The sequence below is a fragment of the Alternaria arborescens genome, assembly GCF_004154835.1.
Source record: "Alternaria arborescens strain FERA 675 chromosome Unknown contig_20, whole genome shotgun sequence".
In the NCBI taxonomy this organism is placed as follows: domain Eukaryota; kingdom Fungi; phylum Ascomycota; class Dothideomycetes; order Pleosporales; family Pleosporaceae; genus Alternaria; species Alternaria arborescens.
In genome coordinates, this window is record NW_021167875.1 from 16,973 (window position 1) to 42,532 (window position 25,560).

Consider the following 25,560-nt stretch of genomic DNA (forward strand, 5'->3'; position numbering starts at 1 on the left):
ACTCCAGCTCGTTTCGAGACGCCGGATCCGCAATAATGCAGTATCGAGCTACTCGGCTGTGTTGTAAATGCCCCGCTTACGTCATTCCCAACCGCGTTGTTGATCGCTGAGACGCGCCTGGACTACCCCTCATATAGGCCCCAAGCTTCCCCCTTCTTCAAGTGCCATCTCTTCCGATTCTGGATAGTATATCCATCGGCACTCATAGTGCAATAGTCCGTAGCGGTTGTCAATGTCTAGTTCCCGACAATGCAGAAGCTTCAGGGCAACGGCAAACAACGGCGTCTATTCCGACATGATGATAGCAGGAAGCCTAGAACGTCATAACCAGACCCCATGTATCATGACAGCACCAGCACCCGCATTTTCTTGACAAATACCCGCATCAGGAGATTAGGATGCAGAGCGACCGCTGCTGATACGCTGGCAGTACCTTATTCCGACGAGGAGGGACCGGGCTAAAACCAGATGGAGGGGGGTCAATGGAATAAAGTTGGAGCAGACAGGACGCTGGGTCCGAGGGCAGTCTTTGTATAAATACCATCTCCCGACTACCCTGATGTCCATCATCCGATTACTATACCTCGGTCTTTCCTAACTCAATACGGAAATTCTTCTTGGACGGAACCAATCACAATGACGGATTTCAAGGGACACTGCCACTGCAAGCAGACAGAGTGGACTGCCACCCTGGAGAAGGACCAGCAGGCTCACATCCTCTGGTAAGTTTGCATCATTCAACTTTCTAGTCCTGGTCAGGGAATCAATCGAGCATTAGTAGCTAATGACCAACTAGCCATTGCAACACCTGCAAGGAGCTCTCTGGCTCGACATACACACTCAACCAGATCATCCCTCTCAAAGCCCTCAAGATCACCAAGGGTGACGACCTTGGCAAATACACGTACAAGGGTGACTCTGGAAAGAGCGTTCACTGCGTACGTCATCCTTCTTCCTTCCCTCTCTGTGACTTGTCGAGGACGTCTACTAATACAAATGTTTTGTTAGTTCTACTGCAAAAACTGCACCACACATGTATACCACCAGCAAGAAGTCTTAGGTCCTGATAGTATCGTACTCAGGACAGGATTGTTGGATGAAGGCATCAAGAACTTCCAGCCTGGAGCGGAAATCTTTGGAAAAGATCGACTCGGCTGGGAGAAGGAGGTTGCGCAGACTTTCGAGGTTATGCCCCCATCGTAGATATATCTCTTATCGTCTGGGAATGTGAACAAGATCATCAATACCATAACTTGGGCGCATCTATTACTGATGCTTGTGCGAACGTGCAAGCACCGACAAAAGTGAGATGTGTATGTCGTGAGACATGTCATTCTACATTGCGCATATAACGATCATATATCATATTCCAACACACTAGTCCTCCAGCGGTGGGAAACTCCTCAAGAAGTGGCTGGGGCACTCATAACCTCCTGGGTTGTTGTCCAGATACAATTGATGGTATTGCTCCGCATCCCACCATTTCCCCGCTGGCAGGATCTCCGTCGCAACACCACCCTTCCACCATTGCTTGTTCACCTTGTCGGTAACATCGCGCGCAATCTTCTCCTGCTCGGCATCGTGGTAGAAGATGGCAGAGCGGTACTGGGTACCAACGTCTGGTCCCTGGCGGTTCTCGGTGGTGGGATCGTGCATCTTGTAGAAGAACTCGAGGAGGGAGCGGTAGGTGACTTTTTCGGGGTCGTAGACTACTTGCAGGGCTTCGGCGTCTGCTCTTCTGATTAGCGTGTGTCGAGTCTCATCGCACAACAGGTGATTACGTACGACCAGTGCGTCCACTACACACGGCTCTGTACCCAGGGTTATCGCTATCACCGCCAATGTATCCAACGCGCGCGTCGTACAGGCCCTTGCCCTTGTACTCCCTCCGATACATGTGCTCGACGCCCCAGAAACATCCTGCGGCAACGGTCGCGGTTTGCGCACCCGAGGGTACGTTCATGGGCTGTGCGGGTGCATTCGACATACTGCTGAAGGGGCGGAAGAATTTAGTCAGAAAGGACATGGAAAGGTAGGAGAGGAAGATGAAGAGGAAGACTGTAAGGAGCTTCAGATTGGCGTAGTTTTGGGGTGTTTGCACAACAAGGGAGAATTACTTTGGTAAGGATAGTTTGTTGTTTTTTATGTATATAAGCGATTGGGAGAGTTTCGCCGCTTGAGATGGGAAAAGGGAATGGACCGCGGCAATGATGCCATCATTCTGGGTGACAAATCGAAGGGTCCCCGCCACCACGCGCGAGCCACATGGGTGGCGGCGGGGTAGTTGCTTCGCGAACCTTGCGACTTATTGGTTGTGTAGTTCTTTGACTACACAATTGTCGCTTTCATGCTGACTTTGAAAAGTCGCAAAGACCCATCCTACGGCCATTTTCGACGCGTCGAAGCCCTGTTGTATCTGGTGAATTTCGCGCACTTTCCGTTTTGTCCGTCTCGCTACGCGTCTTTACCCGGACATCAGTCATAGCGAATTCTTTCACGACCGATTTTTGAAGTCCAAGATACTTCCCTAGCGATAACGCGTCGATGTATAGGCCGGTTCTTTGGGATTTTTGCTGGAGCATTGCCCTTATTCTCCATTGCTCGGTTCACATTCGCAGCGTCACCTACAACCCGATAGAGCGCTCACGGACACACTCGACGCGTCTCGACTGAGCTGACATTTGGCTGCCCAGGAAGGTCCTGCTGTGGACCTGTTGTGGACGCGTCTGGATGTACAGATGCGAGAGCCATGGCGCGACAATTGCTGCATTGATGTCAGTGTTACCGACCAGAATTGCTCTTTCCCTCTCTCCTCTTGCTTGGAGTCCAGGCGGTAAGCTGAGTCCTGGCATTGACTCACACTCGTTACAGTCGTGTATAGAGGGATATACATCCCGTCTGTTGTTATCGCGCTCGACTGTAAATTCGAAAGCTTCACCCTCGAAGGCAGGTTCGGTTGACCGTCTTGGTCGTCTTTCCGACACGAAGCATGCAATCAATCCTCAATCTATTTTACCTGGCAATTTCACGCCGGTTGCATCCTGCGCTGCTGAACCGGCAGTAGTCAGGCCTGGGCTCACACGATGAATCCTCGGTCGTGGCGTGTTGCCGAGTCACCACGTGCCGCAAACAGCTGTCGAATGCATGCATCGTGACTAACTTTCCCGCTATTATTTTTAGACGCCTTTCTAGACTTCCAGGGCAGATATCTGCAAGGGCAGCAGATCGTATTCGCTAATATTGATTATGTCAGGGCCTCGAGCACCGATGGAACGACAAGCTTTAATATAAGGTTAATCTACACGCCAAGAGCTCCTCACCTCCCCAGATCTACGAAATGAACACAACCACGATATGCTTGCAATGCCAGGCCGCTCGTCTCAGAAAGGCAGAGTGTTTTCAGTTTTCGCTTCCGCACATCTTCCGGCACAGGGTTACGCACAGGATCAATAGATGAAAGTCAATATCAAAGCGAACCTTGCCTTGCTGTTCGGTCAGCTTCATGTTCTGCATGTTCCCAGCTTCCAGGCCCCGTGTTTCTATTCTGAGTTCGGTACCCCAGGCTAATATGCTCAGTTCATTTCGGCTTCATATGTATGTCCACTGCGTTGGCCGCCGACCATGCGAACAATGACTCGAGCGAATAGCGACTTGCTTGCGTGGGAGGACTTTGGTACACTAACCATCATCTGATATGTGATGGCCGCTGTATCCCCTAGCAATCGCAAGTCTGCTATCCGTATCCACTATCAAGAGGCTCTATCGGTCCACGCGACAAGTGTGCGTCTGTATCGATAGCTATACCGTCGGCAGTCAGTCCTCGGGTAGGTTGCATACACCGCAGACTTACGATACCTGAACAGCTGCCACGATGCGGGATGTAGTATTGCCGCGCCCGGAAAGCTCAAATGAACATGCCTCACCATCTTGGTTCGGGTTAGCATGGCAGCTGGAAGCGATATGCACAGCGGAACAAGTCTATCACACAACCCAGAGACTGCCGCTTAGCCCGGAGGCTGGCTCGGGATGTGTAGACACAGATTCACGCTACAACTAGTCGAAAAACACGAACTCACCTGAGCAGCTTTGGCGATTTGGACCTATGAGCATAAGCGGCCTGCCGGTCGGATCGTACTCGATATTGCTACGGTTCTTGGCAGCTGTTATCGCGCTCGGGTCGTAGCTGCTATCAACCAAGATGGTGTTGCCGCGGTAGTGGTTAAGACACTCAAAGGTGAAGAGCTGGTGCCGGAGCAATGGTATATAACCCAGTCCATACGCCCTTTGATGATCATCATCCAGCTTCTACTCTCGGCCTCATCTACTACATCAGCTTTGTACTCAGCACTCTCCGAAGATCATCCTCCGATTCATCAACATGAAGTGGCTCCTTGCTCTCCTCCCTCTTGCGGCTGCGGCCCCCGCGCTTCCTAACATCGAGCTTGGTGATGCCCCACCACCCGGCCAGGTACGAGGACTCCTAGTACATGTTTACGAGGCAAACAACTCACATAACCCAGGTCAAGATTCGTGGTGTCAGCTATGGAGGAACTGGTTGCCCTCAAGGCACCATGAGCTCCCAGATCAATGCCGACAGGACCATCATGACCTTGATCTTCGACTCGTACATTGCATCTATCGGCCCTGGAATCGCTGTTACAGAGCAGCGCAAGAACTGCCAACTGAACGTTGACATCCAGTACCCAGGAGGCTTCCAGTACTCCATTTTGTCTGCCGACTACCGTGGCTACTCTGCCATCCAAAAGGGCGTTTCTGGTACGCTCAAGTCGACCTACTACTTCTCTGGCCAGACCGAGCAGGTAATCTTGATCTCAGCACAAGCATCCTGATAAAGATTCTAATCCTCTTACCAGACATCCACCGAGTACAAGTTCGACGGTCCTACCAACGGCGACTACCTCAAGCACGACGAAGCAGACAGCACCTCGGTCGTGTGGGCGCCATGCGGCACCAACGGCATGCTCAACATCAACTCGCAGGTCCGCCTGACCACCACCAACTCCAGCGCCACTGGTCTCCTCACCACCGACTCGACCGATCTCAAGTTTACCCAAGTTGTGTACGTCCAGTGGCAGAAGTGCACAGCACCAAAGCAGTAGATGACTGATTGCGGTTGATTGTAGGCCGCGACATTGGATTAGCTGGCTCAGTGTGAACGGTCCGTGGGTGATTGACGTTGATGATTTCCAGTGGAGGAGGTGTTAGGGATGAGGCTGACGATGCTATGTTGGAAGCATGTTTCCCGTTTGCATGATATTCAAATCTTATTGTGAGATGCGCATCGCATGTTTTGTTCTCCACTTGCTGTGATGACCCACTCTTGCCCCTTTACCTAAGCTACGACAACAGGTACAAGCGCACAAGGCTGAAGAAGCAATGGGGATTATGGTAGTTGTATTGTGGGTCCCGTTGGCAGGACAGGAGAGATGTGGCGGATGGTGTCGCAGCCACGTCGGAAATTGTGGGGATAAGAGGGCGGTCTTGGCAACAGGGTCGTGGTTGCCGCATCCAGATCCCTGTCTGTTTACCAGCGGCCGTGCGTCCCATAACAGAAGTTCCGAAAGGAACATCGTCATTATCGACTCCAGCCCGCAACACTAACCCCTCGCTCGCAGTTCTTTTCTCTATACGCATTGCAAAGAGGCTGCGCAGTGCGATTGCCTTATTTTCTTACATTTCTTGGGCGCAACAATGGCCGCCGCGGGCGCGTCTTCCATCTCCGTCACCGTACGAGTCCGCCCTTTTACTATCCGGGAAGCAGCACAGGTCACGAGGAACGATGACCAGACGCTGTTCCTCGGAGATGGCTCGCTGGCGGGACTGCCAGCGCCAAAGCTCCACAAGGGCATCCGACCTGTCATCAAGGTCATGGACGAGAAGTGCTTGTAGGAGAGGCTTCGTGTCATCTCAAGTCACCGAAGCTAACACGATGCCAGAATCTTCGATCCCCCAGAAGACAACGCAGTTCAGCGGTTCGGACGATCGACTGTAGGTCCGCAGGGCAAGCGGTCAAAGGACCAGACATTCGCTTTCGACCGCGTCTTCGACGACACGGTCTCCCAAGGCGACGTATACGAAGCTACCACGAAGCCTCTGCTGGACAGCGTACTGGATGGATACAATGCGACTGTCTTCGCGTATGGTGCTACAGGTTGCGGAAAGACGCATACCATCACGTATGTTCATGTACACCGCTAGTTGCTCTGAGGAGGACTAACATGTCACCAGTGGAACATCACAGCAGCCCGGAATCATCTTCCTGACCATGCAAGAGCTGTTTGAGAAGATTCAGGATATACAGGATGAAAAGGTCACCGAGATCACGCTCTCTTACCTGGAGATTTACAACGAGACGATTCGCGACTTGCTGGTGGAGGGTGGCAGCAAGCAACCCTTGATGCTGCGTGAGGATGCCAACCAGGCTGTGTCCGTCGCTGGTCTCTCGAGCCATCGGCCGCAAAGCGTGAGTAACCGGTAGCCACTGCTCGACAAGCGTCTAACAACCCTAGGTCCAAGAAGTCATGGACATCATTGTCCGCGGCAACGAATACCGAACCATGTCTCCAACCGAAGCGAACGCTACCTCTTCCCGATCGCACGCCGTACTTCAGATCAACGTCTCCTCCAAGGACCGTAACGCTTCGGTCAACGAACCCCACACCATGGCTACCCTCAGCATCATCGACTTGGCAGGTAGTGAGCGAGCGAGCGCTACCAAGAACCGAGGAGAGCGTCTCACCGAAGGTGCCAACATCAACAAATCGCTGCTTGCTCTGGGCAGCTGCATTAACGCCCTGTGTGATCCCCGGAAACGAAACCACATTCCATACCGCAACTCGAAACTTACGCGATTGCTCAAATTCTCTCTCGGCGGAAATTGTAAAACTGTCATGATAGTCTGTGTTAGTCCGTCGAGCGCCCACTTCGATGAGACGCAGAACACCCTTCGATATGCCAACCGCGCGAAGAACATTCAGACCAAGGTCACTAAGAACGTATACAATGTCAACCGACACGTAAAGGACTACCTTGTCAAGATCGATGAGCAGAGACATTTGATTGAAGAGTTGATGAAGAAGCAAAAGGATTTTGAAGGAAGTGCCATGGTCAAATTTCAGAAGCAAAGCGAGAAGAAGGATGGCATAGTACGTGACGCGGTCGTACGCTTACGCCAGGCTTATGCGGATTCTGAGCCTGAACGCCGTGAGCGACTGAACATGTCGCGGACTCTGAAGACGGCAGAGAAGCGCATCTCGCTCATTTCGTCGTGGATCGCAGCGTTTGATAACGTCAAGGATGTTCGAGAAAACGAGGAGATGCCTTCTCAAGTTACGGCAATGAGGGACACCGCAGTCGGAATATCGGCAGAGCTTGAGCAGACGCGGCAACATTGCCATCGGCGATTGGAGCGTACCGTCTGGACAAGTAAGATGGATACAGCGCTGAGTGTTGGACTGAAGGGTCTGGCGGAGGTGGATGGAAATGCTGATGGCCATGACGCTGCGAACTTAACACGAGAGTACGAATTGCTCAAATCGAATGCCGACCGCGAATTACTCAACACATTACTGGATCAAGAACGAGGTGGTGATGCTGCCATCGTGCAGGCGCTGATCCAGGCGCACATCGAGACAGTCACAATCATAAGCCAGATCACCCAGATGGACGAGGCCCAAGCAGTTGAGGCTGCGAGAAAGCTGCTTACGAAGATTATGAATTCTTGCACGAACGCGACCTCGCAGGCTATTCGACCAGACGGAGGTCTGCCAATCACTGAGTTCTCCGAACCAAGTAACAAAGGAACACCTAAAAGGAGGAAGCCAGTGAACATTCAAGAACCATCTCAGTCCTCTCCCATGCGACCAATAGCAATGCCAAAGCTGTCGTTGCCAGCTATGGCGGATTCGTCGCATCTCACCTCGTCGCCTATGAAGTCATCACCACGCCGAAAGTTGATGGGAAGAGTGAGACAGTCCGGCATCCAGTTTTCGCCAATGAAGAAGAAAAAGTCACCCTCCAAGACTAAACGCGGAGTGCGCTGGAAGGATGACACTGAGAACGGTACCCTAGCAGAGTTCTCAGCAACACCACAGCAGGTAGCAGGCACACCAACAAACCCTGCCCTTGCCATTGGAAGGTCGCCCCCGGCCTACTCGACGACCTCTATCCCTATCGCCAGATATGATGGGAGTGGAAGCCGCGAATCTTCGCCTATCCCAACGCCGCCTAAAGCTTCCGTCGACTTGAAAGGCTCATCACGTTTCGCAGTCGGCGCGCTTTCCAAGCGTTCAGACGGGTCCCCTACATCTCGAAGCAACACCGCATACACCTCCGATTCCGACAACGCATCGCCCCTCCGCGAGATCGGCAGCAACCCGCGCTCATCTCTAAGCAACATAGAGAACGCCTCCTCAGTCCCAGCACCCGAGGGAAACAGCGGTGGTGACTCTTCTTCCGAGGGGGAAAAATGGACGGCTTCAGACGCACGTCAAATCAGCCATGCCATCAAGCGCCGTTCTTCGACCAACGGCGCTGGCTCAGTCCCTATAAACCGCGCGCATCGCCGCCGTAGTCCAACAGCAGCAACAACAGTTGGTAGTCCGCCCAACGAGAACTCACTTCTCTCCGCGGGTGCGGCGCGCAGAATGGTCAAATCCAATCACGGTGATGCTGACTGGAAGCACAGCGTTCTGTCCCCACGCGTTACACCCATCATGAAGGGCGCAGTTAGACGGACGACAGTCGCGAATGTCGGTGACGACGTTCGGCCGAGGACTGCGGAACTCGCAGTACCGAGTTTGCATTCGAGGGGAGCCGTTCGAATTACGAGTGGGAGTTCGTCTGTCGGCAGAGGTAGCTTGATGCCGAATTCTAAGAGCGTTTGGCGATGATTGTAATATGCCTCGGACTTTGCTGATTTGGATGTTTTAGGGGGTTGGAGGAGACATCGATGGGGCTTTTGACGACTTTTTCTTTCGTTCGATATCCGGCACTGGGTGTGTCTGTCTTATTGCGTCTGTCTTCATCCTCAAAAACCCTGTCTAGACGCATTAACGATGGTTTGGGTTCGGTGTTACTGGGTAATCTCCCTGCCCATGGCAGTTCCCTGGGCGTCAGTCATTGGGTTGCGATTGCATCTGGGGTGCAGCTTGTATTTGTATAGTTATTTGCGAGTACTGCAGTGGGTCTTTTGTCAATAGCATCACTTCAACTTTTATGATTATTGTCGCGTACTTGACCCTGATTAATGATGATAATTGCCTAAGTTCGATCGCTTCTCGCTCACATGTTGTCACACCAGGATATCCCCAGGGTCCATCGGATGCAGGAACCCGATTACATGGCGTGTATCATGATGCGTGATTCAGCGAGAGCTGGAAGTCCATCATGCATGTTCTCGGATTTCCATGACTCTGCAAACGTTAACCAGCCCGGCCAATCTCGGCTATTGGCCGTTGTGGGATCAGTACCGAAAAGTCGCGTCATCGACGTCGACAACGTACTGGATCAACTCCACTCGAACTAACATACCCCACATTCCGTCATTATTAATCCACAATGCCACGTTCTGGACGTCGGACAAGGGACGGTGGAAGCTTCCATAAGGCTGGGAGATTTAAACATGCTTAAGCGCCTCGTTTTCCGTTGGGATATCTTTGACCTCCTCGAACTCAACATCACGTCGTCCTATCTTAACTTTGACAACGTATCATTGCAGTCTAGTATAACTTTGTAACAATCCTAGAATAACACCAGAAAGAGCTATACAAGATGAAGGAGGCACAAGTAGCAAAGGACCTCAAGGTCACCGTCAAGGACGTCGCTGTCCCTGAGCCACAGGCGAATCAAGTCATCATCAAAGTTGTTGTTTCCGGAAGTAATCCCAAGGACTGGTATGTCATGTTCTTTCTTTCGTGTTTGCGCCTAGAAATACAAATAAATATCCAACAGCCTCAACTAATACAACCTCTAGGAAAATCCCCGCCTATGACATGAAACCCGACTTCAACAGTGGCGACGACATCGCAGGCTACGTCCACAGTGTTGGCCCCAATGTCTACGAGTTCAAGGCCGGCGACCGGGTCGCCTCCTTCCACGAGATGATGACGCCCGGCGGTTCATTTGCCGAGTACGCCGTAGGATGGGCGCACACTACCTTCCACATCCCTTCCTCCGTCTCTTTTGAACAAGCCGCCACCCTCCCCCTCGCCGCCATGACAGCGGCAATTGGCCTGCACCAACGCATGGGTCTGCCTGATCCCTGGACACCCGCCAAGGAGCCCACTCCGCTCGTCGTATACGGTGGCGCCGGCTCCGTAGGCGCATTCGCAATCAAGCTTGCTCAAAAGGCAAACATCCATCCCATCATCGCCGTCGCGGGTAAAGGCGAGAAGTTTGTAGAGGGCTTGATTGACCGCTCAAAGGGCGACACGATAGTGGATTACCGCAAGGGAGACGAAGCCGTCGTCCAGGGCATCAAGGACGCCCTTAAAGGCCAGAAATTGCACTACGCGTACGACGCCGTCTCGGAACACAATTCCTACACAAACCTTGTCCAGGTCCTCGAACCAGAGGGCCAACTCACTTTGGTCCTGCCAGGCAAGAAGTACGAGGGTATTCCGGAGAGTGTGAAGAAGTCTGAGACTATGGTGGGCACAGCGCATGGCGAGGACAGCGATTATGCGTTTATTATGTTTAGGTACATGGCGAGGGGGTTGGCGGAGGGTTGGTTTACACCGCATCCGCATGAGGTTGTACCTGGTGGGTTGGAAGGTGTGCAGAAGGGGTTGGAGAATTTGAGGGATGGAAAGGCAAGTGGAGTCAAGTACGTGTTCAAGATTGGACAGGAGTAAGGAGATGTTGTAGACAGTGGAGGTGTAATTGAGACGCGTCTCTATGCCCTATTGCTGGGCTTGGAACATGATATAACTTGGACGTTGAAACTATATGCCTGGTAAGAGTGCATGATAGTACTCACAACCAGTGTCATTAGTGTTTCTTGCCATTTGAAATCGAGAAGATTTCTGGAATGGTTTGCGTTGGTCGCTTGGTATTTTGTTGCTACGTCAAGTAACTAAGCTGCACGCCTCCTCGCGTTTTACGCCCTCGTCTCGATCTCACCCAGTCGCTCATCTCCGTTCTACAGCCCGTAGATACTCCCGCCATGCTCACCGGTCTGAAAGTTTAGGAGTTTCAACAACCACATTCACTCGCATCATCACACCCTTGCACCACCACAAAAGTCTAAACCCATAAACCACCACGACTAATCTGGTATACAATGCTTGCAATGCCGACCAGTTTGAGCGAAGAAAGATACCAGGCAGCCGATTGTTCGCAGAGAATATGTACGAAAAAACGTTGTTTTAGGTATGTCGGTATGCAGACAGCATTCGAGATACACACTAACGGAAATGAAGGCAAAACACCATAACGACACGGGCTTGCTCGAGGTACTACCCGTGGTGCGCGAGGAGCTAGATGAAGTTGAGGAGAGTTTCATTGACGATCTTACTTACCTGACTGCTGCCGAGAGAGATCGGATGGCGGGGAAGGACGTGGACGAGGACGAAGGCAAGGAAAAGGAAAAGGAAGAGGATAAGGAGACAGACGAGGACGAGAGAAACAAGGAGCAGGACGAGGAGAAGGCTGACGTTAAAGCTGTGTGATGAAATTTATTTCGATTGTTTTTGCTCATTGATGATATATGACAAAACAAAGAGAGGAGTAATATACAGCTATAGTGAAAACTCATAGCATATGCAACGAAATGAAGAACAAGCAAGACCTAATAGATCAGCTTCGCATCGTCCTTATGCAATCATCTCGAGATAAATCTATTTCCTCCTGTTCTGGCTCATGCCCAGAATTTGTACCATGCGGATGAAGATGTTGATAAAGTCCAACTCAAGCGAGATGGACTCGTTGACGGGGTCCTTGGGGATCAAGCCGGCCTGAGCCTGGCGTGCATGGTTCAACACCTTTTGGACGTCATATAGGGTGAAGCCGCCAAAGACTGCTAGCCCACCGTACAGCCAGAGGTTCTCGGTGACCATGAGTGTGCGGGCAGCGGTGGCTGGAACGACGAGGGGAGCGAGACCGGAGAGAGCGACGATTGCGACACCAGCGAGAAGTGGGCCACCGAGGTAGAGGTACTTGTCTGTCTTGGCGGTGGCGCCGACGAAGGCGATGGAGCCCATCATTCCAGCAGTGTAGAGACCGGCGCGAGCGAGGATGGCAGGGTGCATAAAGAAGAGTGGCGACAGAAGGAGGGCTTGGGTACCGTTGAAGGCAGTCCAGAGGGCGTACTTTTGGACGTAGCTGCATCTTGTTAGCATCTCTACTCTATTGTTGACGACCAATCTCTATACTTACTTGGAAGGCGAAGTGGCCATGGTGCCGTACATAGTTCCGATGCTGCCAACGAGACCAACACCAAGCACAAGCCACGGGTTTGCGCTCATAAGCCTGAAGCTCCATCCGTTCATGTGCAGGGCGCGGGCTGCGATTCCGATCATTCCAATACCAAGGCCAGTGTGCATGAAGGTGTCGTTGAGGTACTCGCGCTCGAATGGTGGCATGCCACCATCCTCGCGTGTCTCGCGATTGAAGATGAAATTGATCGCAAGCAGGGTGCCCGCGAAGATGCCACCTCCATACAGCAGACGCTGTCGCATATCTCCCTGCGCTACAGGGTTGTAGGCAGCCTGCTGGTATCCGCGTCGGAACGCTTGCTGGAACTTCGAGACATTTTGCGACGTCGATACCGTAGGCTTTGCGGGTCGGAACAAGTGCGGATGCTGCTTGAGTGGCGTGTTGTGGAAAGCGCGGAATGTGAGGGTTTGCGATTTCGGTGAAGCTTGTCGCAGTGTCGCCGTAATGGCGAACGGTCTCCGTAAGAGGGACGCCATGATTCGCGTGTGCGTCTTTGCAGTGTTGTTGGCGTTGGAGAGGCGGAAGGCGGAACGATGATATATGCGAACGAATAATGACGTTTTCGTTGGTGGAAAGCGCGAGAAATGCCAAGCCGCCTTAACTCGGAGGTAAGTCTCTCTAAGCAGGCAGCAGTTGCATGTCAGTCAACGGTCATAAGGAGAAAGAGACGTCAAATTGATATTCCACATGGATTGTTCTGGTCTATGTTCTGAGGTGATGCGCTCGGGTCGGGCGACGATAAGCACCGCGTATGGTGTCTACAGCCTGCTCAGCAGCGCATAGACGAGCCTGAACGGCGATGATCAGATTGAGCGTAATCGGCTTTGTGACTTTTCGAAGAGGTTCTGTACAGGAGCAGACTCTTGATACTCATAATACTGCGATGTGAGCTGTGCGTGGGTGCTGCTGGTACCAGTGGAATCTGCGGCAATGCCGTGATCTCATCGTCCGGGCTGTGCATCGATGCCAACCTGCTGCGCGCACTTCGTGGCGGGGTTTGGAGTTTCGGTGGCATAGGTACCTTGATCTTGTCGAACTCGATGACGTGCTCTCTGATATCGCTCACGGCATCGTGATACATAGTGGTGGGATCTGCTGTCCTGATGCGGGTGATCCTAGGAGGAATCCGGCGCTGTCCTGGCGTATACGCTTGTGGCTGCTCGTCCGGTGTGAGATCCGGAACATCATCCACATCTGGAAGAGGATGTGACGATTTTGGTATTGTCTCGAGCAGGTCGAAGTTGAAGTTGAAACCAGAGAATCGACTGGGTGACTTCCAGAATTCATTTGCGATAATGGGGGGACCAAGCATATCAGCATCCTTCTGGAATGCATCCCAGCTTCTTTGTGTTTCGCGGATAGCACCTTCTTTGCTTCTGATCTGAGACCGCTTGCGGTGTCCGGCAATTGTATGGCGCGGCGCAAAGTGTTCGATCTTGATTTGCGACGTGCTTTCGAGCTGAACAATTCGCGCCTGCATATCGAGCATTGCTTCTCTCTGAGTCGCCAACTCAGCCTGGACGCTGTGAATGATTTCAACCAATGTCCTATTCGTCTGGCGCAATTGGGATTTAGTGATTGATGCTTGAGAAGGCCGTCTCGATTTTGGAGTCCGTTGGTGCAAACTTGAAGACTCGTAGGCTGCGGCAATCGAACCTTCAGGACCACTCAACAGATCCAACATGGTCGCTCCAGAGAGGTTTGCCTTGTGACTTCGAGAAACATTATCGTCATGATAAAATGTATGTGCGACGGCGGGTGTGTTCGGAGAATTGAGAAAGGTTGCCATATCGATGTATGCTTCTGTGAAATGCCGGGAGCGACAACGGTGAAGTAAAGGAAATGTTAGCAATAGCAAGCATGAACGCCTAAATTGGTTTTACAAAAGCATTGCGATGTTTCGTCGTTTCTTCATCACCTCCAGACGCCAACGCGTTTCGCCACTATAGTTGACTTCGTGCGTATGAGACGCTGACACTACCGTGACTGCCGCAAGGGCGTACCCCGTACGGACTTGCTATAGCATTGTAATTCGTTCAACGTGTTACGCAGGTGTGGCGCTGGTTTGATCGCGTCACCGTGACTCTGGCGAAAGCGCTACCAAACATCACAAGACGCTGGTGTCGGGGCTGTCCTGGCGTTGTGGGTTTCAGCTGTAAAGGGTCGGTGTTTCGGCCAGGAGTACGGAGAGTGGGCCGCCGGGTACGGCTCGCTTGTGTGGGGATCAATGTGGACTAGTGCAATTCGTAGCTCAGGGAGAACATTCCAGGCTTCGAAGCACTAGGAAGACACGAACCTCAACTTACGTCGCTATACCTACGGCTACCAACTCCAATGTAACAGATATGTCCCTTACCTTTGTACTAGGAGCTTGGGATCACTATCTCTCCGCGATGATGCCCAAGGAGCCACGTCATGTTTGTAGACGCTCCGCCATCGCGTGTCGGCGCTTGAGGACGGCATGTCGGATATGCAAGACATGGAGCTAAGTGGACACATTCCTGTTCTCACTGTTTCTTCTCAGGAACACTCACGTTGTCTGCCCCCTTAGTAGCGTTCATATCAGTACCGCTACCAATAGCGGTGATCGAATTCTACACATGTCCCCGAATGGAGTCCTTCAGTCCATCGAGTTCTTCCAGTCGCCTATAGCTCACAGTAGAGGTATGGAAGGGTCGTTATCTTTCAACCAGAATGGTGATGCAGATGCACATGCAAAGAAGTTTCGCATCGGATGTCGAGATGCGAAGGAAGAGTTATCAAGAGCCGACAAGCATCGTCTGAAGGGTAACCCACTATGAGCAGGAGATCCGAGAAAGAGGCTCTCTGCAACCATATGAGCTGCACAAACTCAGTTCAGGATGATTAAGCCCGCCACTGAACCGGTTTGCACAGTCTATGGAATCGATTCCGCGCTCAAGAAGCGGGTGAGTAATTGAGCCACCTGCGAGTGCCGCTCTCAGGCCAAGTGACGACTGTAAACCATGTCACATATCGCAGCTACAAGGATCCGCTTCGTGCCTGGCACATGAGACACGCACACTCGGCATCATGAGCCCGATCCGTGCGACGACATTGTTGGTGCTGAGCAATACAGATCATGTCATTTGCTCCACCTTATAATCCTACCGGTCTTCATTAATGCACGCGTATACCTAGATGGTGTCTTGGCCGCCCAACTGTACATACTACAGTACATCCAAGGCCCAATAAAATCCAACCGCCCTCCTTTCGCTTAACCGAGGTTGGCTAAGTCAGGTCCATGATCTTCTGTCCCGGTCTCCACGCGCAGCATTCAACAACATCAGATCAAGCTCAAATCAGAAGGTAGCTAACGTAGCTATGAACACACAAAAATATTCGCTTCTGTATTCCCGAATCCATGTTCCTAGAACTAGATCTCTACACGGACGCATCACACCGCATTCAACTACCGATCACCACGCGTGGAGCCTCCGGTTAATATGCGACTGGCTCACATTAGCCACACGACGTCCTGGAGAGTCGTACCAAGACTACCATGCGATATTCCCCCCGCCGCCAAGATCGGGCACTAGATGAACGCCAATATAGCTGCGGCGCGTGTACTGAAGCGAACAATTGCCGCTGCCTATCACGACCATGTTGATTATGGACATCATCCTGGACAATCTGTGGAGAGTAGCACACAACAGGGTAAACCGTTTAGACTGTGCGGTGACGAGAATGGCGACAGCACAGATCCGTAGATCCAGAACGATGTTGACGGCACCTGCAGAAGTGACGCATCGGCGCGCAGGGAGCCAAATGTATAAAAAGGTCGAAAGCATGGCATGGTGAGGGTTGTCCTGGGACTCTTCGTGTTCACAAAGCATCGTCATCAATCATGGTTCAGCTCACACAAGCTTTTACCGCCGTCCTTTTGGCTACGGGTGTTGTCGCGCATCCTGGCGGCAACACCAACAGGGAGATCTTGAGGCGACAGGCTCATTTGGATCACCCGAACCGTCGAAGTGTTCAGGCATGTAAGCGGGATCTCGTCGAGACCGGATGGGTTCGTGAGCAGCACCAAAGACGTGAGGCCAGGCTTCACGAACTTCGGGTCGCAGCTGGTTTCGCAAAGGAACATGAACTCGTCCGCCGCGACGTTGCTGAAGTTGAAGAAAGCTACGGTGCTGAGGCAGCATGCACGCTCGACCCTGAGGCTACTGAAGGCCCTTACTGTAAGTGGAGAATCACACCTGACGGAGCAGGCTTGCTCACAGCTTCTAGGGGTTACTGGTGAGCTCGTCCGTCAGGATATCTTGACTGGAGAGAAGGGTGCTATCACTCATCTGGATATCAACATCATCGACACCTCGTCTTGCAAGCCTGTCACCGATGCTTACGTCGAGATGTGGGGAAGCAACGCCACTGGTGTTTACACCGGTGTTCAGGCAAAGGGTAATGGCGATGGCTCTGCTACTGCTATTGCGACCAATGCTCTTCGGGGTGTGCAGCCCACTGGTGCTAACGGCACCGCCACCTTCATCACCTTGATCCCAGGGCACTATGTTGGCCGCACAAATCATCTCCACAGTGAGCCTCACTACCAGCTTTCGCACATACATCGATGCTAACAATCATAGCCATCATCCACCATGGTGCTAAGCTCCTTGCCAACAACACCATTCAGGGCGGTACCATCTCGCACGTTGGCCAATTCTATATCGAGCAGAACTTCATGGGTCAAGTGGAGAAGACGTCTCCCTACAACACCAACAAGCAAGCCATTACTACCAACGCAGCAGACCCACTTTTCAACATGGCTAAGCAAGGCGGCGATGATCCAGTGATGAAGATTTCGCTCATTGGCAAGACCATCGAGGACGGTCTGTATGCTACTATCGATGTCGGTGTCAACCCCAAGGCGAAGCAGAACCCTCAGCCGGTCAACATGTGGACCGCGAACGGTGGCGTACCAGTCAAGGGAAGCCCATGGGCGGGATACCCCGACACTTGCTTGTACTGTGGATTCAGGCCCCCAAAGGAGAAGAAGGACGTCCTCTCCGAGGAGTAAGGTGACATGGAAAGGGAAGAACGATCTGTGGAGCGCATCACACTCAAAATCAAACAATGCTGTACATAGCTTTAGTTATTGAAAACCTAGCTGCAAGTGCGTAAACAACCATCACATGAGCCTTGCGATTAGTGCCGAATATTAGTTATGACGCAGGGTGTGCCAAGACAGCTGCCTAATCAGAAGAAGCTGCGTGGTTCCAATCTCAACACCACGCCAACACTTTTCACAGGCATAACTTTTCGCCATGGATCAATGGTTCATCCAGAAGGCGAGCTTTAGTAGGCCCAATTTCGCCCGACAAAAATGCAACAGAATCCTAGCAGATCTTGTCTCAAACGACACCTCGCCTGCATCTGCTGCGGAAGCAATCCTGGACTCCGTCGGCATGTCGTCGTCGAAGCCTGAAGATGAGGGATTTGACGTCGTGCGGTTGTTGCTAGAAACAGTAGCTGAGTTCTCGGAATCGCACGACGCTATCATCAAACTTCTTTTCGCTATCCGTGATATACCTCCCTCACCAAACCCAGTTTACAACTACCTCGCCTCGATACATCGTGAAGACTACGATGGCTTGTCAGGGTTAAGATACCTTTGGAACCCGGAAGATAAGCAAGCGCCAACACCAACCACACCTGGTGATAGGTGGGTCAGTTATAACGTCTTTACTGTGAAGCTGGCCAAGTCCGGTTTTGACAATGGATATTTTATCTTTGGTTTCTTTTGTCTTCGGCAGACGCTTGAGACGAGTCGACAGTCACGGGAGTTAGATTTTGACAAACATCTCCGCCCAACCTCATTCAAACATTCTGCCATCAATGCTGAAGAGCTCATGAGCTACGACTTGGTGGTGGCTGCAAAGTGGGTCTTGGTGGGGGGACTTGATATGTACAGGCGGGGAAACACGGTGTTCGGGAAAGGTTGGGAGAGGGGTTTGGCGGTGAAAACAGACTTGTGGGACGGTGAGCCAGGTTTGTCACGTGGGCGATGGCTGCTGTGGCAAAGCAGATTCGATCACTTTGCTGATCAACCACATGTTCGTGAGGAAGTTGGGGCGCTGTCAAAAGAGGCTTCTATCGCAATTGGAGAATTTATGATCGAGTAAGTAGCTTTATTCTTACTAGTACTAGACCATGATTGAATGGAGCTTGTTGGCTTGCATAACTGTGAGCAGAAAGCGCGTTCATGGTTTGGGCGGATACAAGTCGAAATGCCGTCTCCAGGGGCAAGATATGCTAATCCTGACTTGGATGCCGAGACAAGCGTTATGAGCCGCCCCGCTCCGCGGCGCTGAACAACTCCCTTCTCCACTCCACGTGCCCAACAAATGCATGCGACGATGTCAACCCTAGTGACTTTGCCAGCTGATGTACAGCTTCTGATACTGGATTATGTAGGTGCAGCTACTAGCTAAGTGTTTCTGTACTGAACCACGCAGATCCGGTTGCCTTCACACCTGAAAGCCATATGTCTAGCCTCAAGAGCGTGGAACGACCTAGCTAGGCCTTTACTATACAGGAAGGTTACAATCAATGTGTTTGATAAAGATGAGGTGGTGCGATTCGAACGCTGCATGGACGCAGGTGCTCAAGCGCATCTTGATGCGATCAGGTCTTTGACGCTGATGGACAGTCTACCACCACCAGAAGCTCCAGAATTCCAGGTCCGAGCACATCAACACTTCAACAAGGCAGAAAAGCTGAGGCCAGTGGAGATCAGTCAGATAAGAGCAGTCTTAGCTTACTTCCCGGCCAATCGTTTGCACACTTTCCGGTGCGTTACCTCACTTCTGTAATACCCGGGTGGCATAAGCGCCAGACCTGTGAGATTACATGATATGCTTCTGCCACGAAACAACGAATTCTCCAGCATAGATCTTGCTGAATTGTTGCAGGTTCCTCTCGACACTATCCTTTCATGCGGAGACCGCGCATGATCTCTTCCGTCGTCAGGCGGTCACACTGAAACATGTTCATCTTAGGCTCGACGACTTTACTCTGTTGAACTCCCTTCAATTTGTAAAAACGGCAGACCTCTGGCTTCCTTACGTGTACGCCGACTGGGTAAAGTTTGATGAGGAGAGGTTGATGACTTTCTTCTCACAAATCAGCTCGTACAAGCAAATGGAAAGATTGCACATTGGCACAGAATCTGGGCAGGAGGGAAAAACTTATGATCGTAGTCTTGGTGATAGCCTTGCCAAGGCGTTTTCATGCCGAAGCAATCATTCTGGTCCCCTAGAGAACCTTCGACAACTTACACTGTCCGGAGTTGCCCTTAGCGAGTCTCTCTATGAGGGGATCAGCAAGATCATGTCATTCTCACAGCTTACACACTTAACTCTCTGGGGATCTCCTTACGCCGTGAAGTTCGCTTGCGCTCTGGCACATGGGCTTGGTAGCCACAAGTTACAATTAAAACATCTAGGTCTCTATATACATAACAACGACATCAACTTAGAGGACTTTGATACGTTACTATATTCCTGTACCGAGTTAAAAAGTCTGTGCTTGGAGTGGGATTGCTGGAATCGGCGGTCATTCGAGTCCCTCATGGCATGTCTACGGAATGTTGGACAGCAACTCATCCTTTTGTCCATACACAACGCCGAGGACCGTAACGTTGGTTGCGGCGACACCGTTGTTATGCAAGGAACGTTGGAGAAGATTTGTCTGGCATGTCCCAACCTAGAGCAATTTGGGTATAGAATCACAGAAAAATCTTTGATGTCACGTGATGATTTTCATAGTTCCCTGGTAAGACTACCCCTTGCTCGAGTACAAGTTATATCTTTAACGTGAAGTAGTTACCCATACACAAGCTATCTAAGTTACGCACCCTCCATCTCCGTCAAGCTTTTCTCTACGACTGCAGCGTTCTGGCTTATTTTGACAACCTGACTCACTGTTTGGCGAGGGAGTTCTTCGCGGATCTGAAACAACAGTCTAGGTGTCCGTCGCTGGATACACTCATAATCGGGCAAGAACGACAGATCAGAAGAGGAGATGTGCGTAGCCACAGTGATCCACGATGTGTGAAAATCGATGAGCACGAGCCTGCGCGTTGCTTCCGCTCCAGACGCCTGATGTGCAACAATGAGACCAAGTGCAGCACGCTCTACCTCATATCCTTAGCCGAGTTTCGAGCGACTAGTGATTACGCAGAGATTCTCGACTGGCAAACTGCGTATGAACCTTTCTCCGACTGGATGTGGCGACTGCCCGGCAGGTTCAACGACGATTGACGATCATCGGATCAGGATTGGGTGGATGATGGGGAAATCTGTCTCAATTCAGGTCGTGTTTGGAACGGGATATGATGTGAAGTGAGCAGTAGCTCTAATAACATAGTTTCCCTGTTATAGCAACTATGCAAGTGTTGAGTGGTGCTGTCTTTTAGACATGGTAGAATTGTGGCAGCTCCGGGTGTATTTAACCAGAGGTCTTGGATGCAATATAGTACTGTCATTCTTAACAGGCTCTAATATCCCCACAAAAGTGCTTCATTAGGCAACAAGTTGGAAAGGATGGTGTTCGAGAGCTGAGATCAGTTCGCCACCTCAATCATGGTCAATAGTCGTAGTAAAGACAAAAGATAAAATGCTTCATTGCAAACAAAAAACACCAAGCTATGCGTACAACCACATCCCAGCCATCGCGACTCAAATGCTAAGCAAACCCAAATGCAATCGGCATTACTCCCGCCCATGCATCTCTATCCCTCTAGCTCCGTCATTGATTTGTAACACTCGCTTAAGCCTGAGCGGCCTCCAAGAGCTTCATGTGCTGCTCAGGGTGAGTCTTCTCAACGTTGCTCTTAGCAACCTTCTTCATCATAAAGTTGGCGTCGATGTCAATCTCCTCACTGAGCTTGCCGTCGGCAACGCGCCACTTGCCGCTGATAGTGAGGACACCGACTGGGGGCTTAGCGTTGACAAGAGAGTCGACACCCTCGGGGACGTTGGTGAGAGTCAACTTGTAGGTAGTCTGCGATATGTTAGTGTCTTGTTTGTAGCAGAAGGGAGGCAGGAATTGGAAAGTCGTACCTGGCCAATGGGCTTCTTGTCGGTGACAGTGTAGGTAGCTGAAGTAGCCTTGTCGCCGGATTCAAAGGCGTAGCTGACAAGCGCTGGGCAGAGCGTCTTGATCATGAGGTCGTGGTTGTGGAGAGCGGAGATGACGATAGCGGCATCGACACCGTTGAGGGGAGTGGAGATCTGGGAAGTAGGCATTTTGAGATATTTGTTGTTGGGTGAGAAAATGGGTAGAGGATTAAAGGAACTGGCCGGCAGTAATGGTGAATAGAGTAGTTGTTGAGAGTGCTGTAGAGTAGATGAGAGAAGTAGAAGCTGTTGGATGATGATTTTGCTTTTGCGATGGAAGCAGTAGAATATATATCTTCTAACTTACCGGTCTTACTCGCGTATTCGAGTACCCAGGGCCTTTACTCTAAACTCTCAATGACCCTGATCCGTTGTCCAAAACGTCAAGACACAGTCAAGATGCACGTCTTACACCCCTGACACGGCATGGCGTCCTCACTATACCGGTACCTACCCCAGTATTCCAGACGTTGGTACGACTGCGCATGCATGCGTTTGTACCACGCCGACGATCATCCGTTCGCCCAAAAAACGAGAATAGTACCTATCGAAACGCATCGTTTCTGTTTCCGACCAACGGGATAGGCAATGTCTGTGCGTTGGCGCGCTGGGTTGGGTATGGTGATGTGGGACGATCACCTCATTAGCCGAGAGAAGGTCTACAGGGTTGAGTTGTGGAGTTTGAAGTGAAGTTTGAACAACTCAGGGTCTGGCACGTTTGAAGGGATCGATGACAGAGCTGGAAATAGCTCTTGCGGGCAATTCGGAAACATTCTTCGAGTCGCGTAGTTCCAAACAGAATTGTGTGCGTGACTACTGTTTACCTGCGACGTCAGGCGCTTTCTGGAACGAGTCTGCCGGCCGCTCGTTTTTTCAGCTTTTGACCTGCGTAAGGCGTCTGCAATGTTGCTCATCGATGCTGTCGATCAATGTATAATGCTTACACGCAGATAACGAAGCGAATCCATATTCTCCGGATCTCCAAAGCTCGGTCGCTATTCCCAACTGCAGTAATTGGGTGCTGGTCAAGAGCTGTGTCGGAATGTTTCGCTGGTGGGGCGGGAGAAGCGACGGGCGCCGCGGGTTGGGGAGCCGGAGTTCTTTAGCGCGAATCACAAGTCAGCGCGCCATGGATCGTTACGGTGGCCTCGTCTATTTTTGACCAGTTCACGCGTCGTTCGTGAAGATTGATAGGTAAGTGTTTGACCGGTGTAGCTATCTTCGCGTTTGTCGCGTTTCATTGCGCGTTGAAAGTGCCGAGGTTTTCCCGTACAGTAAGTGAGGCCGTATTCAACGGAACGCGGCTTTTCCAGAGCTCCGTGCACTAAAGCACAAATCCAGTGACCGTCGTAACGGAAACTTCTCAGGTCAGCATCCTTTGGGCGGCATTCGTTCTTGTTTCCAACGTCGTACTGTGCCAACATGGTATTGGAGGCTTTTGTCCAAGATGCACGCGATAACAACTAGAACACAAAACTCACAGGTGCCAAGATCTTAAGACAAAATCGTTCTTCCACATTTGAGCAGGACACAAGTACAACACCTAGCTATGATCAACATCGCCTTGAAGAGTGTCTCTTCGTACCAATCATACATTCGTAAACATCTTTCCTTCGAGCCTGTGTCTATAGCTTGGACTCCTTTGTGCTGGCTACTCCCTCCGCCCTTCCACCCGCAAAATTCACACCCTCGCTCGGCTCCAACGTCCCACTCTTGTTTATCAGCTGCAATTTCCTCAACCTACTTATCGGCTCATCATCATCCTTTTCCCTAACATAAAACGCCCAGTCAGCCGTGGGGTCAATCTCCGTCTGACTATAACCATTGCCCAACCACGAAAACCTGTTACCAGTGTATTTCACATCCCAGTCCTCCAGCCTGAGCTCCATGAGGGCTTCGATGTAGTGAAGTGTAGAGCCAGGCCAGAGTGCCGTAACGGGGCCATCTGGGCCGAGAGACTTGTACCACGAGCGACAGGCGTCATGCCAGACAGTGCGCTTCATGTACTCGTCTTTGAAAGCTACAAAGTCATCAATGGCTTCTGCTTTAGGTGCAAAAGTAGAGATGTTGTGTGTTTGGAAGCGATCAATGAGCTTGCACATGTAATCTGCCTGCGCCTCAATAGCGCTTAGAACGGGGCCATTGCCGATGGGACAATTGGGTCCTAGGAAAATGAGGTAATTTGGGAAGTCAGCGGCCGCGAGACCAAAGTAGGAGCGTGGTTCTTTGACCCACACGTCCTGGAGGTTGGTGCCAGAGGAGTTTATCACAGGGAAACGAGGCTTGAAGGAGGTGTTGAAGCCTGTGGCGCAGATGAGTACGTCGACGGGGTATTCGTTGCCGTCGTCGCACACACAGCCGCGCTCGGTGATGGAGTTTATCTCGCCGTAGACGGTTTGTACGTTGGGTTTTCCTAGGGCTTCGAGGTAGCCGACGCCTGGTGTTAATCGTCGGCATCCGACATGCCAGTTCGGGATCAAGCGCTCTTGTAGGTACTCGTTGTTTAGTTTTTCGGTCATCTGCTTGCGGAAGTAGGCTTCTGTGTCGGAGTTGACGTTTGTATTCTTGAGAAAGATGCCGAATTGGCCGTTTAGGCCGCGCTCAATGTGCTTGCGATATTCGACTAATGCGCCAGGCTTGGTGGCGAACTCGAGTCTTTCACTATCGGAGAAGACGTGTTGTTCGAGACCTTGCACGGGTGAGACCCATGTGGGCTCGCGGATGAAGGTTGTGACTTTCTTAACATGTGGTTGGATGGTGGGGAGGACTTGAATACCAGAGGAACTGATGGAGTTAGTTGCTGAGCTAGGGAACCATACGTAAGGCACTTACCCGTTTCCAATCAAGCCAACATGGCGGCCTTTAAGGTCAACGTTGTCGTCCCAATTTGCGGTATGTAGTAGTGTGCCCTTGTACTTGTCCAGACCCGGTATGGCGGGCCATTGCCAGTTGTTCAGAATACCCGACGCGTTTACCAAGATGTCGCAATGGTCATTGACGATCTGATTGCTCTCTAGGTCTTTAACCTGCACATCATAGCCTCCTCTCTGCTTGTTCCATGTTGCGCCAACAACCTGGTGTTGTGTCTTGATGTATTTGCGGAGACCGTACTTGCGCGCGAAATCGTTGAAGTAGGCAAAGATCTCTTTCGAGCCGGCGTATACCGCGGACCAATCTAATTTCGGCTCGAATGACCAAGTGTAGTTATGCGAAGGAACGTCGCACGCGCATCTTGAATCGAGATGTTAGCAAGGTTCTGCTAACTGCGCCGCTTTGCTGCAGCCGGTTCGGTAAATCATGGGGCGAAGGATGCATGATCCCCCGCAACAACCATTCGGATCTGCACTTACCCCGGATATCTATTCTCGTACCAAGTCCCCGAAACCTCGGCGTTCTTCTCATATACTTGGAGACTATAATTTGAGAAGTGCTTTTGTAGTTTGTATGCCATCAAAAGTCCAGAAGCACCTGCACCGATACAGACGACGCGCACATGGCGTTGCGCGTGAATTGGACCCCGTAACCGATGCTGAGCATCAGTCTCTGGCGCAGCCGTGGATGGAACGATGAAGCCGTCCGCCATTGTCAATAGTGTACAACTAGCGAGAAGATGAAGAAAAGCAGAGTTGAAGCTGAGCAGTGAGTGGAAACTGTTGCCGCTACGAGGGCTCTTAACCTCTTAAACTTTGCTCCGGTGTGTTTGCACCGCAAATCCCCATGCTTCAAGAGTCAGGTCCTAGCTCAATGACTCCACATAGCGAGTCAATTTAATGAATGCCTGAATCTGGGGTTACGCGAATAAAGTGAATGCATGATTAGAACATCGAACGATGGTGACGATTCGTGATGTGGGCTAACGATCCCAATGGCTACTCATGAGTTTTATCTGGCAAAGCATTTCCGAGGGTTGCACAGACAACAATGCCGGGACACCCAAGTCGCGCAATGATGAATGATCTGTCAG

The 25,560-nt window shown here is 51.3% G+C and overlaps 12 protein-coding genes across 12 annotated transcripts; 7 read left to right on the top strand and 5 right to left on the bottom strand.

Annotated features, from left to right (window-relative positions):
- Nucleotides 1-636: 636 nt before the first annotated feature.
- On the top strand, nucleotides 637-1,203 carry AA0111_g8134 (hypothetical protein; the record flags this gene model as incomplete). Its single annotated transcript, XM_028654548.1, has 3 exons — nucleotides 637-722; nucleotides 797-938; nucleotides 1,009-1,203. 3 exons carry the CDS (start codon nucleotides 637-639, stop codon nucleotides 1,201-1,203), a joined length of 423 nt encoding a protein of 140 aa, XP_028504259.1.
- Nucleotides 1,204-1,377: 174 nt separating this feature from the next.
- On the bottom strand, nucleotides 1,378-1,987 carry AA0111_g8135 (hypothetical protein; the record flags this gene model as incomplete). Its single annotated transcript, XM_028654549.1, has 2 exons — nucleotides 1,378-1,730; nucleotides 1,786-1,987. 2 exons carry the CDS (start codon nucleotides 1,985-1,987, stop codon nucleotides 1,378-1,380), a joined length of 555 nt encoding a protein of 184 aa, XP_028504260.1.
- Nucleotides 1,988-4,378: 2,391 nt separating this feature from the next.
- AA0111_g8136 (hypothetical protein) lies at nucleotides 4,379-5,120 on the top strand (the record flags this gene model as incomplete). Its single annotated transcript, XM_028654550.1, has 3 exons — nucleotides 4,379-4,468; nucleotides 4,521-4,820; nucleotides 4,875-5,120. 3 exons carry the CDS (start codon nucleotides 4,379-4,381, stop codon nucleotides 5,118-5,120), a joined length of 636 nt encoding a protein of 211 aa, XP_028504257.1.
- A 592-nt stretch (nucleotides 5,121-5,712) lies between these two features.
- AA0111_g8137 (Kinesin-like protein 5) lies at nucleotides 5,713-8,912 on the top strand (the record flags this gene model as incomplete). Its single annotated transcript, XM_028654551.1, has 4 exons — nucleotides 5,713-5,906; nucleotides 5,958-6,197; nucleotides 6,250-6,484; nucleotides 6,531-8,912. 4 exons carry the CDS (start codon nucleotides 5,713-5,715, stop codon nucleotides 8,910-8,912), a joined length of 3,051 nt encoding a protein of 1,016 aa, XP_028504258.1.
- Nucleotides 8,913-9,792: 880 nt separating this feature from the next.
- Nucleotides 9,793-10,874, top strand: AA0111_g8138 (hypothetical protein; the record flags this gene model as incomplete). The annotated part of the gene is made up of 2 exons (XM_028654552.1): nucleotides 9,793-9,914; nucleotides 9,995-10,874. 2 exons carry the CDS (start codon nucleotides 9,793-9,795, stop codon nucleotides 10,872-10,874), a joined length of 1,002 nt encoding a protein of 333 aa, XP_028504264.1.
- A 561-nt stretch (nucleotides 10,875-11,435) lies between these two features.
- AA0111_g8139 (hypothetical protein) lies at nucleotides 11,436-11,690 on the top strand (the record flags this gene model as incomplete). The annotated part of the gene is made up of 1 exon (XM_028654553.1): nucleotides 11,436-11,690. The coding sequence occupies one exon, from the start codon at nucleotides 11,436-11,438 to the stop codon at nucleotides 11,688-11,690; it is 255 nt and encodes an 84-aa protein (XP_028504265.1).
- A 168-nt stretch (nucleotides 11,691-11,858) lies between these two features.
- Nucleotides 11,859-12,932, bottom strand: AA0111_g8140 (hypothetical protein; the record flags this gene model as incomplete). The annotated part of the gene is made up of 2 exons (XM_028654555.1): nucleotides 11,859-12,342; nucleotides 12,397-12,932. The coding sequence occupies 2 exons, from the start codon at nucleotides 12,930-12,932 to the stop codon at nucleotides 11,859-11,861; spliced, it is 1,020 nt and encodes a 339-aa protein (XP_028504192.1).
- A 293-nt stretch (nucleotides 12,933-13,225) lies between these two features.
- AA0111_g8141 (hypothetical protein) lies at nucleotides 13,226-14,245 on the bottom strand (the record flags this gene model as incomplete). Its single annotated transcript, XM_028654556.1, has 1 exon — nucleotides 13,226-14,245. The coding sequence occupies one exon, from the start codon at nucleotides 14,243-14,245 to the stop codon at nucleotides 13,226-13,228; it is 1,020 nt and encodes a 339-aa protein (XP_028504191.1).
- Nucleotides 14,246-16,321: 2,076 nt separating this feature from the next.
- On the top strand, nucleotides 16,322-17,494 carry AA0111_g8142 (hypothetical protein; the record flags this gene model as incomplete). The annotated part of the gene is made up of 3 exons (XM_028654557.1): nucleotides 16,322-16,658; nucleotides 16,708-17,013; nucleotides 17,064-17,494. 3 exons carry the CDS (start codon nucleotides 16,322-16,324, stop codon nucleotides 17,492-17,494), a joined length of 1,074 nt encoding a protein of 357 aa, XP_028504190.1.
- A 247-nt stretch (nucleotides 17,495-17,741) lies between these two features.
- On the top strand, nucleotides 17,742-18,599 carry AA0111_g8143 (hypothetical protein; the record flags this gene model as incomplete). The annotated part of the gene is made up of 1 exon (XM_028654558.1): nucleotides 17,742-18,599. One exon carries the CDS (start codon nucleotides 17,742-17,744, stop codon nucleotides 18,597-18,599), a length of 858 nt encoding a protein of 285 aa, XP_028504189.1.
- A 2,647-nt stretch (nucleotides 18,600-21,246) lies between these two features.
- On the bottom strand, nucleotides 21,247-21,725 carry AA0111_g8144 (hypothetical protein; the record flags this gene model as incomplete). Its single annotated transcript, XM_028654559.1, has 2 exons — nucleotides 21,247-21,480; nucleotides 21,540-21,725. 2 exons carry the CDS (start codon nucleotides 21,723-21,725, stop codon nucleotides 21,247-21,249), a joined length of 420 nt encoding a protein of 139 aa, XP_028504275.1.
- Nucleotides 21,726-23,221: 1,496 nt separating this feature from the next.
- On the bottom strand, nucleotides 23,222-25,179 carry AA0111_g8145 (putative sterigmatocystin biosynthesis monooxygenase; the record flags this gene model as incomplete). Its single annotated transcript, XM_028654560.1, has 3 exons — nucleotides 23,222-24,380; nucleotides 24,429-24,827; nucleotides 24,947-25,179. 3 exons carry the CDS (start codon nucleotides 25,177-25,179, stop codon nucleotides 23,222-23,224), a joined length of 1,791 nt encoding a protein of 596 aa, XP_028504111.1.
- Between the last annotated feature and the right edge of the window lie 381 nt (nucleotides 25,180-25,560).